Raw genomic sequence first — 20,681 nt, 5'->3', positions numbered from 1 at the left:
CCTTCTTCAAATTCAACCAGAATGTGCACCAAATTGTTTTTCCGGTCGTAACACAGCATGTCGAATAAGAATTAGTAATATCACAATTTTTATTAAATTAATTAATTTAATACAATAATTGATGCTAATTTGCATCGATATACCCATTCTCCCCAAGCCTCCCTTTGGAATCTCCGGTCCCGGTATCTTACCACCTCGACCGGGGAACAATGATATTTCTCGCAATATTCGTATATGAGTGACAATTCGGCGCACATTCTAGTTAAATTCGAAAAAATATATAAAATCATACGAATAAATATAAGCACTAAGATCTAGCTACGACCGAAGAAGGCCTTCTTATCATCATTGTGTTGTTACATTATCAGTCCAAAACATATCTCTAATTATTATTCAATTAATAGATTATAATTCAAATCGATCTTCGCGTGTTCGTTTGGAGCAACATACTAAAATATTCGCATCTATGTGTCCCGATGAAATCCTCGATTTTTATGATAACTACGAAACCAGAGAATATCACACGACACTGCTGCTCGGTGACATTTCAGGTTGGAATCATTTATTAGATCATCAGGGTCGGCAAAGTAAAATTTTCTAATGTATAGAGTGTCTAAGTGCTTGTGTAAATAGATTTTTTTCGTATTTTTTTTAATAGACGTTCTTTAAATTTCTAGATGGCAAAAGTAACTGTAATATTATCTTTAAATAAAATTATTAATATATGCTCCTTTGTATATTTAAATTATCAACAACATATTTTACTCATAAATTGCACTACATTCTTTAAACAATGCAGCATTATTTTTCATAAATTATAATTTCCAAAATACATGTCACGATGTAATTGAAGCTTTTGTTCATTAAAACAGTTTTCTGATTTTGTGTCAGATTTTGTTATCGAATTGTAAAACTGATTTATTTCCTCAAACACACTGCTTTTGCTTCAAAATCTTCAAATAAAATTTACAGTTTCTTAATTGAATCGATCATTTATTGATATAATGAAAAATTTTAGCATTCCATAAGATGTGGAATTTCTCCTTGAATATTTTTAAGCATAGGACGCTCCACACTGACCGTAATGGATTTTGCCGGCCTTGATCAACTATAATTATAGTAAACTAACGCGACAAATTATAATGTGTAGTTTTAATTATAATACAGGCTTCACAGACCTCACGGAAAAATATACGAAGACCGGCGTTGGCGGACCTTCCAAGCTGTCGGAAACATTGAATAGTTATATCGGCGCGATGGTGCAAGAAATTCTTTCGCATAACGGAGATGTCGTAAAATTCTCCGGCGACGCATTCATAGTAATGTGGAAGCTCCAAGAAGGGATGTTTATGCGTGATATCGCGGTGGAAGCGATGCAAACCGCCTGTATCATACAAAAACATTTTGGAACCTACAACACTGATGTTGGTGTAACGCTCAGAGGTTCCATTACCTTAATAATTCATTAATTTATCATAGCGTTTGAATTCTAGCTTTATCGAAACTTAACATTAATTTAGTAATCAAAGATCGCATAACATATAAAAAATATACATTATACATTTTTAAGAACGTTACACGATGGCAGAATCTAACGATAACTGAAAACTAATTTAATAATATTTTTGACAGTAAAACTTGCAATTGCTTCTGGAATAACATACTTCACGTCTATTGGCAGTCCAGAAGGGATGTCCTATTATGTCATTACTGGAAAACCTGTCTGGGATGCAAAGTTAGCCGAAGGATTATGCCGGTATTATAATAAAATATTTTAACATTTTAATATATATAATTTTTTATAAGAAGATATATTAAATAAAAATGAAACAAGTAAAAGATATATTAATAAGTAAAATATTAAAAATTACTTATCTACTTACGTTTACGTTAATTCCATAAGTTTATAAATTGTTATTAAGTATTATAGTAATAATAAGTGTAAATTGTAAATTTTTAGCATAAAAAATCTTCAAGTTAAATAAAAAATATCCCACTATTTTGATTTGTTAAAACATTTTTTAATTTTTTGAGAGAGAATTACATTAAATATTAATTTAATTTTTGCACTAATTAACAATAAATAACATCTAGAGGTGGAGATATTCTCGTTGCTCCTAGTAGTTGGCAATGGGCAAATCCTAACGACTACGTTTATGAGAAATTGCCAGATGGCGTGCATACTCTGATTATAGCTTGCTCAGCAATGTGGTATCATTCCAGACCTCTTAATATTCACAGTGACACTGAAATCGGTACGTAATTTTACACTAAAAAAATGTGAGAAATTTTATTCTAAGTTATAATATACATTGCAATCTCTAGATAAGAGAAATAATATTGAACATGACGGGAACTACGTCGATTTATTGCATGATGCTAAAGCGCCAAATAGTACAGCTATAACGTTTTGGACTGCCGATACTCAAAATGGAAATAATTTCGAACAAGTCGACTACAGTCGTGAGTGGAAGCATATATAGTACCTGAGTCAAATAAGGCTCAGTACTAAATAAAGCCTAATTATGTGCCGAAAATTCAGCGCAAGTGAGAGATTTGAAGCAAGCAAAAGCATACGGAACAAATAAAATTTGTATATCGATTTTTTTAAAAAGTATATTTTTTAGAAATGTTGTACTTATCAAATGAGGCTCACTTATATGATCATTGATATTTTTTGTTATGTGTAGATGCTATTTTAGAAAAATAACGATTTTCAGTGCTATTACTTTTTGAAAATTGCAGCCAAATATCTGGAAATTTCTAATAATTAAAATATTTCTCAAAGACTAAATTAAAGATAATTTTAATGCTTAGAGATAAAGAAATTTAATTATTTTGTTTCTATGATTAATAACTGATTTTTAAATCGGTTTAAAAAGTAACATTTAGTTTTTGTTATTTTAATGAATTTTTGTTTTAGATTTCTTTTTACATACATAAACACATATTGAAACTTATTAACAGAGTTAAAAAGAATCTTTGGTTTATTTATAAAAATTTTATATAAGAGATTAATTTTATTTCTTTTTAGTATTTGAAGTAATGATTTCATTCTTACTTACAATTAGTCTATTTAAATATCCACAATAATAAAAATAGCTTTTAAAAAATAAAATAAGTGGGTTTACGCGACTCAGGTACTTTAATCACTATGTTATTTATTTTTACATCATACCAAATCGATTAGATTCCAAATTAAAATTACAAGTATTTAATTTTGTAGTGAGGCCCAAAATCATAAAGGTAGCTAAAGAGCTACTGAAGGATTCATTGAGAAGCTACATGCTCAGACCTGTAATACGATCTATCGAAATGGATGAACCGTTAGAGCATCTTACAGAAATGAGACAAGTAGTCATCCTCTTCATCAATGTCATTACGACGGTTATGGATAACAAAGAATTGATTTCGCTCGTTAGTGCAGCTTATAAATTAGTCTGTGGGTAAATGTCTAACCTTGCACTCCTATCTAGATCTTTTTTTTTGCATGAACAATTATATTATAATAGTTCAGAACAATTATATTTATTTATTTGTATTGATGCGATAAGTTACAAATGTGGTAATTTTGCTTATTAAATGTTACGTGATAATTCAAAATAGACTTAATAGCGACGTTATATTAATGGAGTGTACAACTGCTAATGTTTCTTAAGAGTAGTCTGCGAAATGCACGGATGCGTGAATAAGACATCTCTCTTCGACAAAGATCTAATATTTCTATGCATATTTGGATTACGTGGTGACAAACACGTGCTGGAATCGCAGATTGGACTGAGATGCGCCAGCAGAGTGCGGCAAGATCTCTTAGAAATGAGTAACGTAAAATCTGTGACAATCGCCGTTACTACCGGAATGACATATTGTGGTGTAGTCGGTCATATCTTACGGAGGGAATACACTGTAATAGGAATGTCGGTGAACAAGGCAGCGCGCTTAATGGTCGCCTACAATAACAAAGTATTTTTATTCTAGAAAAATAATTACAAAGTTTAATAAACCACTAGCACCAACCGTTGTACAAAACTTACAGAAAAATATCAATGTATCGCATTTCAAGTGCACTGCTAAAAAATTCTGCAAAACGTCGTATAAAACTTTGCAACAAAAATGTTTCTAAAATTTTGTATGTGCAGTAAATTTTTAAATGGAGCAAATATTTTATTTGGGTATATTCGCATACCCGCATAAAATTTGCCTAATATTATTATATTTCCATAAAAAGAAAACACATTGTTTATCTGTTCCTGTGAATAAATGTTCGTACGTGATACTGAAAATTAAGCTATTTTTTAATCCAATTCCTACAATTTTTGTACATAAAATTTTAGCGTATTTGCAATTAAAAATGACGAATACTTTGTTTCTCTTTTTAAGGTAATATGCGATCGTGAGAGCTTCCTGCGTTCTCGTCTCGAAGCGAGGCACTTTACATTGCAGGAACCGAGACATCTGAAAGGAATCACAAACGTCGGTCCTGTCTACGAGTTTGAGGAACAGATAAAGTATTTCAAAATTTTCTTATTTTGTATTTTTTTTAAAAACTTCTGCTTATCTCTTGTTGACACATGGTAGTAAATTCGACTCGCCTGAATTAACGCGGAGAAAATTTCCTTTACTCGGACGGGAAGCGGAAATCAAGATTTTTCGACAGATGCTATCAAATCTGATAACGCGTTTCAGTTCAAACAATGCGACGCAGCATTTACAATCCGAGCACAACGTGTTGGTTATAAAGTAAGCCGTCAAATTCTTATCGAAATTTGTAATATAACAATAATAAATTTAACCAAACTTCTGAAGTGACTCACATTAATAATTAGAAAAGTCTCAATCGTGGTTTAGACTTACTGCTGAGTAACATATATTTATACATAAATCTTAAATAGTTTCATAAACTGCGTTCCGAATACATTCGATTTAGAAGCGCAATTATAAACTGAAATTAGAATTAATATACAGAAGAAGGTAGTAGTATGGCACTCTTTTATATTTTATTTATTAACTTTGTTAATAATCAATATTTTATTTTGAAACATGACGATTTATAATTGTCAAAGTGTTAATAGATTTTAGACTCAAAGTTATAAAATATTTATCACTTAAAACGCAATTTATAGAAATGTTACAACACTGCGTAATAGATGGAAGAGAAAACAAGGTGGTAATATGGTCAGCCCAAAAATAAAAAATTGTTTAAAAAACACAATATTTTGTTATAAAATAATATATTTTTAATTTTTGATCGTTTAGAATCTTTTTGCGTTTAAAAACATTAAAGATATTTTACCCATGTTTAACATTAAACAATATAATTTAAATAAAATGATATCTCTATTATTTCTGAATGTAGTCTTTTAGAGTGGCAATCGAATTATCAAAGAAATTTTACCGTGAAAATTTTGCTAAGTAATCATATTAATAAAATGTTTTGCTACTGAAATTTTATGTTATTCGAAACGTGTATAACTGCAAAAAAAATTAATATTAAATCAACAATCTTTGTTTCATACATAAGCAAGAATATAAATCTTTTTCAAAAAAATTATAATCTTAAACAAACACGATTTGCTTACATAAAGAGAAAAATTTTCTTGATGTAAATAAATTATGTCTGTTTAAGATTATAAATTCTTCCAAGAAAATTTTATATTCTTGCTTATATACGAAACAAAGATTGTTGATTTAATACTAAAATTTTTTTGTTTAAATTAACTAACAAATTAATTAACAAAAAGTTAACTAACAAAAAAACATTTGAGTGTTTATACATTTGCATGGTAATACACTCATGATTAAAAACAATAACATAGTATGTGTAATTAAATGTTAAAGTATACTTTTAAAACATTTTGAAATGCTGATGAGTAAAATTGTCTTGAAAAAATTATTAGCTATTGTATATTAGCGTGCTTACATAATGACAAGCTACTAAAAAAATGATTTCATAAGCAATCGTTACAATACGTCATCTAATAACAGAGATAATAAAAATAGCCGTAATGCTTACAGCAGACATAATGCTACCTTCTCTAGATTAAGTTAATCACCAATTTTAATAGTAAGTTACCTTCAAAAACAGTAAAGAATTTATTGCAAAAAATAATTTTAATTATCTTAATTTTTATTTCTCAACTATTAATTTGCAAATACAATTTTTTATATTTAATCTAATTTTTAATTTAACTTGATTTTTATTGTTTTATGTTTTTCAGAGGTGAACCGAGAATTGGCAAGACAAGATTGTTGGATGAATTTGCACAGAATATTCCCATAGGTGTATCACGCAATTATATCTCCTTGGTCATGAGTGATTCTAAGGTTAACATATAACTTTTTAAGTTTACATTTATAAATTTTTATTTATAATCAATAATGTCAAAAATAGACAAAATTAAAAGATTATTTTTTCATGTTTTTAATTAAAAATTACTATCACTTTATTAGGGCACTTATTTGTTGCTGTCCTTTTTAATAGATAAAAAATCAAAACAAAACAGAATTCAAATCAATGCTTTTTCTCTTAGCACAGACTTCTTACAATTTGATCCATATGATATTCTCTGTGCCACTGGGCTTCAACATCACCACAACACCAAGGGAGCGAGAAGAGATACTGATGTCTCAACTGGGCAACGTAGATGCATCAGAATTTCTCTGCGCTCTTAATCAACTCTTCAATGTGCATTTTATGATAAGCACGCCCTATGCAGAACTATCCGAAAAGCAAAAGCGCAAAGTATTGCGTAATTTTTTGCTTAAATTAATAAAAAACTGCTTCAGAGAACTGTGTGTGGTGATCATCGATGACGTTCAATACAGTGACAATAATTCAATGAAATTATTTGGTACGATAGCTAAGCAGAACACAATTTTCTTCATCCTCAGCTTTGGGCGTCAGCTCAACGGCGAATACGAAATACATCCTAGAGTTTTAGAAAAAGCACAAGTACGTGCATTGAAACAGAGTGAAAACGAATACTTAGAGGAATTAAAAAAAAATCTATAAAATTACGATTAAAGTAATTTTTTAACCAATAATAATGTCTACCTTTATCTTTTATTTTTTGTAAATAATATTCCGTAATAAGAAATAAAAGTATTGCGTTAAATTTGTATAATATATTTTTTATACTTTCTATACTTATTTTTGTAATATTACAAGGCGTAAAGTATGTACATACAATATATATTATTTTGTATTATTAATAGATAATCGAATTGGGTCGTATAGACAAGTGGTATCATGCAGCGCTTGCATGTCAGATCCTTGATGTATGTGGAATTCCTCCGGAACTCGAAAAGTTGGCTACTCTAAATATACAAATATAATTGCAATTAAATCAATTTAAAAATATAATAAACAGATACACAAAATATAGACGCAAGAAAACATTCCTTTATATTTATTAATAATTTTTTTTACATTGTATTTTTAGATTAATCCAAGAAAATAGTTTTGGCAATCCGGGATGGATAGAAAGTTATTTGTTAAGCCTCACGCAATCTGGTAGCCTCGTAATAATCCATATCAGAGCAACGATCGCCGAGGAAATGGGCTACGTGCTTCCTCCCATTTATATGCTGAAAAGGTTTCATCACTTTATTTATAATTCTAGATTTTAACTTATTCAATAGTTGTACTTTATCTTAAAAAATTTTTCTTAAACCTATTCAGATTTGCTTCAGAAGACATTTTTCTGAATAACGGAAATAATGAAGAACGTTCGGACAAATGGAAGATGTACAAAACAAGTTATCGAGTAGGTTTTGTCTTTATCCTTTTATTAATAGTTTCATGTATATAATATAAAATATTTATTTTAATTTCAGAACGGTCAGTTCGTATCTTCGATAAGGATACAAAGCGCCATCCACAAATCGGGAATGCCAATTTATAATGAAGAAACTATTGCCGTTTGTAAATTTACGGAAGGCTTTACATCAGAAGAGGCAGATGCTGAAATGACGATGGATGGTAATTAAAACTATTCTTATGCTATTTTTTACACAATTAATTATTAATTGTTCACATTTTTAATAAGCGTTAATACATATATTTTTATAAATTAATTTTTTTTTCGTTTAAACTGTATGGCATTTGGAAGTATATGTTGTGTAATTTTATACGTTGTACAAAATTGCTATTCTTTTGTCACCTAAATTATTTTATATGTTATGTTGTTAGTAATGATCTTAAAGATTTTCGATTCTTTAACACCGTTGGATCAATTATTATTAAAATGCGCGTCGGTTTTGGGAGAAATTATTAATAGAAGCATGCTGGAATATCTAATGGACGACAAATCTACGAGAGAAATTGGACTAGGTAAAAAAAATATCCAAGAAAATGCAAATGCGTTGTAATAATAATTCTTCGATATATTTAGAGCATGTCTTGTATGATTTACTGCAGCTGTCAAGAAACTCTTCGAGATTCGAATCTTTGGATGCGCACAGGGCGATTTTACTACGAGCGGCAGACCGCTAGTATTTTACAGAAATATAAGAAAATCTACTGTCGAAGAAGAAATTGAGTGCGAATGTGTGGATCTTATTATACCAGGTATGATTAAGCAATCGTTACAATTGAAGCAATTAAAGGAATATTCTTGCTTTTTTTAGGAATCTTTTTTTGGAAAAAGTAGAAAAACTTTAAACTTATGCATTTATTATTTTGAAATTTGAGTATTCTTTAAAAATTTTTTTAATCGTTAAAACATAATTTTGGCAGTTATTTGCTAATTTGCGCGTAATGGACGTATAAAAAAAAATATCTGGCGTATAACAAAATTAAATACTTAGTGCTGAATAATAATTTTTACAATCTCAAAATTAAATGTGTTATTATGGGGAATAATTTTGAACATATTATATATGTCATTTCAAAAAAATGCTTTGAAATTTTGTAAATATTATACACGTAGATAAATCTTTTAGCACACTTTTATTTTTAATTTACTTTTTTTTTAACATTGGGACTATTAAAAAAGTGTTCAAAGTAATTGATTTTTTGAAGCTCAAAAGCCATAATATCCCCTTAATTAAAGAAGAGAAAAAAAAACTAATTCGATAACTTGTCATGCACATATTTCATTTGTCTGAACGTTTTTCTTTATTTTTTCCATTATATAAGAAATTTAAGGAATTTAAGATATTAAAATTATGTCTGTCTTAAATTTTCACAACTTTAAATAATAAAAGTAGACTTTTGTTTATGTTTAGAAGAGCTATCTGACTTGCCGCAGTACGCGTCTTGTGGTCTGATGCATTTCAAAATGTCGATGTTTCGCGAAACTACTTACAGGTAATAAATTAATTTACTGGAATAAATTGTAATGATAGAGCACTTCATAGAGGAGAAAATGATATGATCACTTAAATTTTACATTTTATTCAATAAATTTATTAATAATCAATATTTTATATTGAAACTTAATAATTATATGCATCAAAGTGTTGTTTAATAGATTCTCAAAGTTATGCAATATTTACTATCTAGGACGTGATTTATAAAAATGTGACGACACTTTTTTATAATGGATCGAAGAGAAACAGAGATGGTAATATGGTCGTCAGAAAAATAAATTAAATAGGTTTTGTTTGTAAAAACATACAGTTTTTTTATTTCATAATTATGTATAATTTAAAATAAATTGTTAGTAAAAGCTGCAATATAAATGCAAAGATTTAAAATAGGTACAGATAAATGCTGACTTACTTCAATTAATAGATCACAGTCAAACTCTGTCAATAGGACAATTTTTATAAAACAAATTTTTAGACTTTTAATTATAATTAATTATAAAAAAAATAAAATATTGCACATTTACATGTAAATCTCCCCACTGCCAATACTACAAATCTATTCCAAACAAAATAAAAAAATTATAATATCAAAAGACTGCAAAATAATTACTAAAGGTTTCTTTTAATAATTACTGTTTATTTTTATATTATTTTAACGTTATTATGACTCGTTCTACTGGAGTATGGTCACCATGTGACCGAGTACATTTTATCCTTGTTTAGCATTTGGTAAACAATAAAAATAAAATATCTCTAATTTTTCTAAACGCAGTTCTCTAAATTGATTTATCAAAGAACTATATATTTTAATATGAAGATCCCGATAGTTGTATTAGATCCACACTTAGAACAAATTAACAAAATGCTATGCTATTGAATAATTTTGCATAACCCAAAATGTAGCCAGTTAAATACAAAGTTTAATAACAAAAATAAAGTACTTAATTGTATATACATCCATGATAATATGCTCAAGTTTAAAAACAATTATTATAATAAATGTTAGTAAAGTATGTGTAATTATTATAATAAATGTTAAAATGTATCTTGAAAAAGTTTCGAAATGCGCTTAAAAATAAAAATGCTTCATAACAAATGTCGATTGTTGTGTATTGGCATATTAGCGCCACATAATTAGCAGGTTATTAAATGAATGTTTCTATAAGCAATTACTAGTCACCTAATAACGAAGAAAATAGAAATGGCCATAATAATTACAGTAGCCATAATATCACTTTCTTCTCTGCATAATGTTCTACATATTCTACACTGTATTCAATTCTATTACATCTAATACTTTAGGTCTTGATAAATTCAATCGTATTCTTTATACATCTAAGGTTGCTCACGGAAAATCAAAAGATGGAGTTACACAGTAAGGCGTTAAAATATCTTCGGCAACATACCAAACGATGTATGGCTTGCGGTGAGATACAATTTATAAGACTGTTGGGAAAATCTGCCGCACAGGATTCTAGAAAAACATGGTTAACTATCGACACCAACGAAATGTATCAACAAGAAGAAGCAACTTACACTTCCAAAGAAGAAATAGAAAACGGTATGAAATGTATCTTGAAATCAGCATGTAGATATAAATTAAATTAATGCATTATATACGAGATAGAAAGCAAAAATAAATTGCAATTTTCAATTTGTTCAAATTTATTTATTTATTTTTTTACTAGTTAGGGAAGTTATACGTATGCAGCAATTTTTAAATGTAGATTTTTGATGTCATCTTGCTGTTATTACGTTTATGTATAAAAATAAAATTAGAAAATTATAGTTATTTTATTATATAAAAAATATTGTCGCAAGGTATGCAAGAGGTGACAAAGAGAACACCGATTTATCTCAACATCTTTCGAAAAGTCAGGAGACCTACTAAGACTTTTTTTAATGTTGATTTCGCCAACTGTCAATGTCATCTTATCTTAATGACCGTCTACTCTCAGATGTTGGACCATTGTCAAGGAATAGGTGAGTCTACATGAATGCGTTAACGAATATTATACTTACTTCTTTTTTTTTACAATAATTGTTAACATTTTTAATTATTTTATATTTTCTATTCTAGGAAAACAAGATATAATCTTGACGGCGATTTTGGAATTTGTGGAGATTTGTTTAGCAAGTAACAACATACCTCAAGCGCATAGACTTCTGAGTGATGCTGAAACTTTAGTGCAGCAAGTAAGCAGAACGGATATAACAGAATAAAAGTATGTTAATGTGCAAAAAAAGTCGAGTTAACGACGATGCTTAATGATAGATGTTTGAAATCAACGAGGAGAAATCAATATTGCTGTTTTATCTTACCGCAAAAATCCAAACGCTTCAAGGTAAATGCCATTGGGAAAATGGTTTAATTGTTGAAGCAAATAAGAATCTGAACGACGCAATGAGCAGTTTAGGCTACAACTTTCCACATCACAAATTTACTATTGACTTGAAGTTGGCAATTCAACTCGAAATACTAAAGTTGAGATTGATTTGTCCCAAGCGTTGGAAAATCGACACCACCGATGAACTAACTACGAATTATATCGAGCAACTGGCTAATTGCTTGGCGCAGATGTTTAATGTTTTCAGAGTAAAGATCATTTTATTGTAACGAATCTAAATGGTAAAAAATATTTTGTACTTGTGTTAAAATCGGCCATTTATAAAAATTTTTGTGTTGGATTTCTAACATTCTCAATTGTTAATTTAGCATATTATTATGAACATTTTATTAAATTGTTAATTAATATTTTTTAGCCTTAAAATAACACAATTTACAAGTAACTAAACAAACAAATAAATAAATATAATAATAACGTAGTTCTAAAACGTAAATTCTAAAGTTAACAAAATGCCTATACAGCACCAATTATTGCAGAAAGTTTTCAGAAAGATTATATTGTCAATTGTATTATAATTTACAGGGGATGAAGGCAATGAAGAAACACGCGCGGTTAGCAGCCATTTGGGGTTTAAATGCTGCGCTGGATGCATCGAATGATTTCTTCATTCTCTGCGCTTCGTTCACGAACATGATGCTCACTGCGCACGTTTATCAAACCAAGTGCGATTCCAGATAAAATCATTTAGAGCTACAAAAAGTCTTTCAGTTTAATCAATCAATTAATTATTTCGATAAACAAAATTCATTACGAGATGCTGGGCGTCATTGAATTTATCTTCCTTCTACGAGAACATTTGTTACGTTATTTAATTATTTTTGAGCAGGTTACTTGTTCCTTATTTGGAAAAAGAGGCTCTCAGCATCTGCGCGAAGAAAGGAAGTTTACTCGAATTCCAAGAGCTCAAGGCCATTGCTGAGCTTTACGCGGCAGTATTTTTCTCACGATGGTTGAGAGGAGAGATCGGCAAAGCGATAAGAATCGGTTTTATTACAATGAGGATGGCGCAAACTTTGGACTCCATGTTTCTCAAATTGCTCATACTACCGAGATTAGCGCACTTGCTTATGATTTCGTGTCGACATTCGGAAGCAGTGGCTATGCTGAGAGAATTGGGTAAATACTTCTAATTAATAAACATGCTTTATATAATATATAATACAATAAATCTTAAAGATGTTAATCTCGTGAGTTTTATTAATGCCAAAATCAAGCAAGTATTTAGATAATTCGTATATATAATTAATTATGTATTAAAGTATAAAGTTCTATACACAGAATTTACATCGCAACATGTCTTGGATAAATCGAGTCGCACTTGGTATTACGCTTTATGCGCTGATGTTCAACTCGACACAGGCCTCACAGTCCTTTCGTTTCAAAGTTGCGACAAATATTATCTTAAGGAAGGTGAGACCATAGTCAGTTTTCATGATCCAGAAGCAGAAAGACGATATTTCACCTCTATGTGGTTATGGTAAGTACGAGAAGCCTTATTGTATTGGCATCAGAATTAATTGATTCTGAAAATAAATTATTATTATTATAGAAATAAACGTTTTAAATTTTCGTTTTAATATGTGTTACCTCAGGTGCATCAGAACGCAGCAGTGGGAAGCTACAAAAATCTGGCGCAGTAGGAACGTGACGGCCGAGAGTGAGGTGGACGAGCATAAAGTGGCAGCGACGATTACCGCGTTGAAGAAACTTGAGGGACTGTTAATTTTATATGGTAATAAAGTGGCCAAATATTCGAACGTTATTTAATATACATATGTAATTATTATCGAATCAAAGTTACAATTTTGCAGTAAGGGAAGTTACTAACAGGAATATAAACGCATTGATCACACTAACAGAAATTAAGCATGAATTCCAGCATATAAAAAGTATGATAAAGATCGTAAAAATTGCAATTCCCAGGTAAAAAACATGCAGTTGTAATATGTTAATCCTAGAGTGCTACTCTGGGTAAATTTTCACCTAGGTATTAATTTGAGTTCAGTGTAGATTTAATTATTAAAATTGTAATAGTAAATACAAGCAGTTTAAAATAGTAGAAAAAAAGAATATATAATAAAATTTTTTTACATACAAATAGTGTTAGTTCAATTATTCCAGTATCTTTTTATCTATAAAGTCGAAACAAATGTTTTTAATTTTTAAACGCGCAAAAAATTTTTAATTGTAAGTGAATTTTTACCTAGAGTGTTATTAACATCAGAAAAAAAAGTAGAATTTTAGAGCAGAATTTATTAAATTTACGAACTATACACCCTTTTTAAATTAAAGAGAAATAATTTTTATAAAAAATTCTCAAAAAATTTAATAAGTAAAGCAGGTACGCTTTATTAAACAATAATATCTTCAACTTCCGGTTACAACCGAAAATAAACTAAAACATCCTTTATATCAAAATTTTTAAATGTAACATATATTTTTTATTACAGATTTGGATAACAAACACAAAAAAATACAACAAACTCTGTCTCAAACACTTTTTCCGGAAATACCTCTATTAATCTTAAAATAATCTCAAATTAAATATGATAAAGAAATAAACTTATAATAAAAGATTATTGGAGATACTTTTAGAAAAATATTTAAAACAAATTTTGTTTATTTTTTTACGTATAATTCATATCTGCAATAAAAAGTACCATATTTCTTTATTTTAAAAAGAGGTTGAACCAGTAATCTAGGACCCTGTATACATAGAATATTTCATTACTAACACATTTTCCTTTACATAAAATGACTTTTTTTCTGAAAGATTATTTTAATGAACCGGTGTTTGCAGATATATGTTACTGAAAGCTTATTATTATATGATACAGTCCAAAAAAAATGCTGCAATAAGAATGTTACAAAAGACAAAAAAGTTATGTTTAAAAGTCGACAACAGAATGATTTATGCTTGGGCAAATCATTGTCAGCAGGTAAACAAAATGTTCTTTCTATCGTAATTTCACATAATCTGGGTTAAACTTTATTGTATTTTATTTAGGTTTGGCTAGGTGCCATATCTTCCATACAGGAGGACTTGTGGAAAGAAAAGACGATTAGTAAATATGATGAATGGGATGAAATAAATGCCAATGATTCAACGTTGATTCCTTTTACACTTCCATTACCGACTTATGTACTGTAGAATCTATGTTATTTACGTAAGATGTGTGTATACAATATATCTACGTTAATGTGTATTATGTATAATGTATAAGTGACGTAAAAAATTATTATTCTTTAAACAAAAGTTTTACATGGCGTTGAAAAAATATCTCATTTTTCGATTATCTAGGACTTTTTATGATACTCACAGGAAATAGATGTAAATATTTAAATTCAAATATTTACATCTATTGTTCTTTAGTGCAATACTATGACGACATATAATACAACATTGACACTGATCAACGAGCGGGTAAGTTTGATACTTTATCTTACTACCGTCACCTAGTTGCACCTGTTTCGTGGCTCAGAGACCAAATGTGGATCATTAAACATAATTATACAGATTATTGTGCAATGGAGCGCGATGGTGTGAACCATGCGACTGTGTGCGTTTCGTTAATGATAACACGCGCGCCGGATAGCTAGAAGTGGTCACTGTTAAGTGAATGGTGATCGGTATAAACAAGCCAATGCTACAAGAGAGACCTACATATCTTTCCTCTGAATTAACGAGAAGCAGGGACGTTTTATTGCCTAGATGCCTACATCAAAGATGCCCAACTACTCAGTCGATACTATTTGTATCTACCATATATTTTGGAAATAACACTTTGTATAACAAATATTTCGTAATATCTATGTCATAACTATTTTTATCTAATGCTTCCTTTTGTAATATAAATGTGTAAGTGGTACGTATTATTTACATAACAAATATGTAATAATTAAATGCCGAGAATTTAAACTTTAGAACTATAATATAATATAGACGTTATTTAAAAAGTAGTTATGTAAACTATCGTTACTTAACATCGTTACTTAAAAAAAAAAAAATACAAAAATATAATGTGACTACAAAATTGCTGCAACTTTCACGTTATATAAAATGTGATATTTATAGCTATCATGTAGTGTGTAGTGAAATCACAACTGTGTCGATTGGATCGTTTTTCCGACAGACCAGATTTCAAATTTTGATCATTGCCCGCGGGCCAAACTAACATTTCTTATATAGATTTCAGAGTCTATCCTTTCTCGTTTGCTTTCTGTTTCGTTTCATCTAAACGACAAAGAGATAGAAATGCTTTAATACGCGAGTTTTGAACTAGCAATAAATATGAAAAAAATTTTGCGCATTATTACGAGGTTCTATTGTACAAGTTTTAGACGCAAGTTTTAGACTTCGAATTCTGTAGTCTCTTTTATATTTTAGAATACAAACCCGAGCCGGAGAGAAAGAAACTGACAAGCTACGTGGGCCGGATGTTGAGCATTCGCGACCTAGATCCGTAAATTAGAGATTCGAAACAAAATAACAGAAAAATTTAAAATTTTACACTACCTGATATATTAAAAAAAAAAGTAAGTATAAAAGTGTATAAAATACAAAACCTAAATGTAGTATTTTGTGGATCAGTGACATCATATTTTTCGAAACAAATTTTGTTAACAATTTTTACATATGCAGCTTTGTGTGTAAAACATATTTTTTCAAACTACCAGTTTTCCTCTTTCTTCCTTTTATTAAGCTGTAGTTAATAAAATAAGGCAAGTTTTTCATAGGGAAAGCTTTTGAAAATTTAATTTTTGTTTTTGTTAATACGTAATCAAAAGACATGAAACAAACGTTTAGGGCCCATAAATGATCTAAACCGCCACTGACAGAAGAGACATGCACGCGTACCCGTTTGTTCTTTGTACGACGAGGGAAGGAAAAGACGCTCTATCGTTTCTAATCGTTATGCGCGTCTTTCCTTTTTAATCTGACAAGGACTATCTTTTTTCTTTACCTCCACAAGGACTTAGTGTACTATCGCTCGCGCTCATTGATCCGCGCGAGTGCATTTATGCAGATTATCATGTGCAATAATTTGTATCATGCGTGAGTGATGTCGGACGAAAATATTAGCAACTGTTTATCGCGTATACTAGATGAAACTGCATGCAACTATTCAAATCGGTCTTACGTCGAATATTTAACACATTAAAAAGTGACGTCGGCGAAACGTTAACTATTTTTTGTGCACAATTTCAAATATTAAATAATGAAAAAAATACTAATTAATAATTCATTTTACGTTAATAAATTAATAATATAAAAATTGTACTTAATCCTGGAATGACATACTGAATATGGTTTACAGTAATAAATAATTAAAGTTTGACGTGTTATATCTTGTGTGTCGTTTCCGTGATAAAACATAATGTGTTATTCAAAACTTGATAATGCTATGCATTTAAACTGCATCCTGTTTTTCTTTTTCTTTTATTTCTTAATGTACGGATGTCATCGTTTTACTTAAGGTATAAATAAAAACCGGATAAAAATCGGTGATGCGTGACATCCATTACGTATTACTATTGTTTATGGAAGCCAGCGAGAATACTGAGCAGTTGCGAAACTTAAACACTGATCTTTAATTAATTTATGATGTGCTTCTTTATAATCTACACGCCTTATTATACCAGATGTGACACGCAACACTGTTACACGCCAAATGTTTGTTATACGAGACTAGTAAGTGCAGCCTACGCTCTCTTAAATACTAAGCAGGCTACCTCGCTATGACAATGAAATAGAAAACACAAATGGTAAAGAGTGTTGGAACCTCCACTTAGCTCGGTTAATTAAACAAAATTTTACAAGACTGTTATATTATAATTACCTATTCAATTATTACTAATTAAAAATATAAATAATAAAGGAATTTTTTAAATTGTTCCTTTTTATATTTTGTAATAGTATGTAATCGTGATGCAATTAATCAATTACTCTTCAAATGCATAACTATAAGTTTAAATTTCATCAAATTTTCTTGCCCTTGTATAAAGAGATCAAAAAGGTACGTAATAATAATTTCTTTGATTACGTTAAATAACTTTTCCGTTAATGTGTTATTAGCAATTCTGCTAATCACCTGGTGGTAGTAGCCCACTTATGCGGGCTACTAACACCAGGTGATTAGCAGAATCGCTAATAACACATTAGCAGGATTCAGCACATGGTGAATATAAGATCGCGCGGCGTGAGGTTTATCGCACATTCGAGTTTCAACAACAACAGATAAAGTTGATATTTGCTAATAAAATTATTAATTTTAATTGTTATAGTTGATATTTAAATGTATTTGATGAAGCTTGCGCTGCTCGGTTTTAAATTCTCTACGTGCTGAATTTTGTTTACGAATTCTTCACACAAATACTTTTAATTCTTAAGTTTATTTAGAAGTTATACTTGTAAATTGGTACTTTTTATTGTAAAAGTATAAGTAATTTATTTATTATAAAAATTTACGTTAAGTAAAATGACACAATAGTTTTACCGAAATAATAAAATTGTGTAAAGTGTATCATAATTTAAATAAAATATAATGCAACACATTGAAATAATAAAATTACTTAAGTGAAAAAAAAATTAATTAAAAAAAAATATTTTCTTTAAAATAAAGATATGAAGATTATTTGAAAAGTCAAATAATTGTATTTTCTTTTAAACCAAATATTTGTTTGGTCGGACTGTTACAATGGATAAATTTCTTTCAATGTAAGAAAACAAGTTAAAAATCTAAAAAAAAAACATCTCTCTCTCTGTGTATGTGAGTCGCGCTGTGTTGTATTTGAAAGTAAAATATAAACGTGAGTGTTATTCCGTGGGGAGATTCCAGTACTGCTGAGTATCGCGCGAGGTGAGGCATCTAATAAGAAAGAACAGAAAGCTCACGCGTGCACCATTCATAGTAAGCGCTGGTCCATATAGCGGCCTTCGCATTCAACGCACTGACGTATCGGCATATGTCATGTACATCTACGTCACAGTGGAGCCCCGTCGAGAGTGGCATCGTTTCTTCGACATCTCCATTTTTTCTCCCTACCTCCTCCCGCGTACGTCCTTAGAGAAACTTGTTTCTAGTCATCGCCGCGATCTGTTCCAAGGGTAGCTACTTCAGCGCATTCGTGATCTGTTCTTAATTCCATCGCAGCCAGATAAACGTATAATGCTATCGGGTCTACGGGTCAAATTTGCGCGATCCCCGATCGCCGATTGTCCGCATTGCAAGAGTAAATACAAGATCAGAAGATCACGGAAATCTATCGAACTCATGTTAAAATCATAAGGAAGTGTATGATAGTAAGAAAACATTATTATCAACACTCAACAGATCGTTTCGATAGCTCTTTCTGCTGTCAATAAATGTTGATGACGTAGATTTTGGAAGCATATTATAAGCAAATCACAGTTTCATTGGCACTTACTATACGCATAATAATTACGTTATTTGTGATATCTTTTTTCAATAATTTGAGTATAGTATTATTTATAATCGCTAGTGATGAAATTAATAAATACTTCCGAATTTAGTCGACAAACTAACAAATTGTTTATTGGTAAAATTGGTAAAATTTGTTCGCAACGTTTCAGTGTAAGGTTTAAATCCTTTTCAAGTATATTAATTTATATAGATTTTTGACAATAGAAACATGTAAGTCCAGTGGACTTTTTTTTTCTTTTTTTTATGTAGTACACATTTAATAAAAAAAATTTTATACTATATCCTTTGAATAATTTTTTAAGTAATTATTACTGACAAATAAAATATTTAAATCACAGATACAACATTCATGATTTGATCTTAATTCCATCGCAGGTAAATAAACGCGAGGAATAGGTAGATCAAATTTGCGCGATTGTCCATCGCCGATAGTCTATATTGCAACAGTCCACGCTAGATGATAAACGATGTGAATGAAACATGAACAAATAAAATTGTTTAAATGACACAAGTTTTCTAAAATTTTTTTTTTGAAATAATACAAAATTATTAAAAAATAATAAATGTATGTATTTATTTAATTACAAAATGGCAGCAACTTTAATTATTAATTTTATTAAATAATCGTATTGTTTTATGAGACAATGCAATGCGGTATATTAATTTTATTTCAAAATATATTATTTTATTTGTGCAAGTTGATTATATTTTATCTTTCCTTTACCTTTAATTTACAGTATAAATATACATTTATATTAAATGCACATTTTAGATTTAAAATAGATAATAGTGTTAAGGAGAATAACATCTTTCTATTACCTGGGAAAAAATACTCAAGCAAAATAATATATGATTCTATATGATAATGAATAATCATGCCTGAATTTCGAAATGGTCGTACAAGATTATGTAAAATCACTCATAGTCATGTATAGTTATGTATCAATTTGTATGAGATAATACATTGTATATGTAATCATGAATGATCACATAAAATCATGTATGATTTTGCACGAGTTGGATAACCTGTGTCTTGTCATGTATAGTCATGCGCGATTATGTATGATTACACATGGAGGTATGCATGGTGATATAAAATCATGTATGATTTTGCATGAATGAAAAAATTTTGTTTCGTTGCCATATACAATCATCAGGGTTTTATTTATAATTTAAGTTTAATATGAAGTAAAGAAAAAATATTGTTTTTTATATATAAATATGTATTCTTTTATAATTTTTAAATTATCGATAAAATATATCGATAAAATATAATCCTATTAAAATTTATCATTGTTAAAGTAATTATTAAATTTTAATAAGAGCGTTATTTCAAAATGATGATCGGTTTACTTTCCTCGTATGTTATCAAGTAGCAAATCACCTGCACTAAACATTCGTTTTACATTTGCTGAAAATGGTACTGATGTATATTATATTATACTGTCATTTATAAGACAGATAAAAAAAATTAACGTAGAAAAAAATTAATAAGTTAATGTTTAAAAGTAATTAG

The 20,681-nt window shown here is 29.4% G+C and overlaps 1 protein-coding gene across 5 annotated transcripts; it reads left to right on the top strand.

The window, feature by feature from the left end:
- Positions 1-351: 351 nt before the first annotated feature.
- LOC105203868 (adenylate cyclase type 10) lies at positions 352-16,212 on the top strand. 5 transcript variants are annotated; one of them, XR_005575029.1, is made up of 30 exons: positions 352-551; positions 1,168-1,443; positions 1,633-1,756; positions 2,095-2,255; positions 2,326-2,463; positions 3,227-3,446; positions 3,660-3,963; positions 4,381-4,508; positions 4,579-4,740; positions 6,219-6,324; positions 6,536-6,952; positions 7,216-7,307; positions 7,443-7,595; positions 7,682-7,766; positions 7,837-7,981; positions 8,192-8,332; positions 8,420-8,569; positions 9,229-9,310; positions 10,653-10,873; positions 11,134-11,295; positions 11,393-11,508; positions 11,588-11,908; positions 12,243-12,382; positions 12,547-12,836; positions 12,999-13,197; positions 13,313-13,452; positions 13,532-13,643; positions 14,521-14,659; positions 14,728-15,144; positions 15,238-16,212. XR_005575029.1 is itself a non-coding variant. In XM_039450731.1 (30 exons), exons 1-29 carry the CDS (start codon positions 467-469, stop codon positions 14,869-14,871), a joined length of 4,953 nt encoding a protein of 1,650 aa, XP_039306665.1. In that variant the 5' UTR covers positions 352-466; the 3' UTR covers positions 14,872-14,894; positions 15,022-16,212. The 5 variants fall into 5 exon arrangements, 4 of the variants coding, with proteins under 4 accessions (XP_039306665.1, XP_039306666.1, XP_039306667.1 ...); XM_039450731.1 differs by having other exon boundaries at positions 14,728-14,894; positions 15,022-16,212; XM_039450732.1 differs by lacking the exon at positions 4,579-4,740 and having other exon boundaries at positions 14,728-16,212.
- Positions 16,213-20,681: the final 4,469 nt, after the last annotated feature.

Source organism: Solenopsis invicta, chromosome 6, assembly GCF_016802725.1.
Source record: "Solenopsis invicta isolate M01_SB chromosome 6, UNIL_Sinv_3.0, whole genome shotgun sequence".
Lineage (NCBI taxonomy): Eukaryota > Metazoa > Arthropoda > Insecta > Hymenoptera > Formicidae > Solenopsis > Solenopsis invicta.
The sequence above is the reverse complement of the archived record's forward strand: the minus strand, read 5'-3'. Positions and strand labels throughout refer to the sequence as shown.

What these genes read in the sequence shown, in the direction of transcription:
- LOC105203868 (XM_039450731.1), top strand. Translation starts at nt 467, where the DNA reads ATGTGTCCCGATGAAATCCTCGATTTTTATGATAACTACGAAACCAGA. An exon ending in GGACCATTGTCAAGGAATAG is followed by an intron (nt 11,296 to 11,392) that starts GTGAGTCTACAT and finishes TTTCTATTCTAG; the next exon opens with GAAAACAAGATATAATCTTG. An exon ending in AGATGTTTAATGTTTTCAGA is followed by an intron (nt 11,909 to 12,242) that starts GTAAAGATCATT and finishes TATAATTTACAG; the next exon opens with GGGATGAAGGCAATGAAGAA.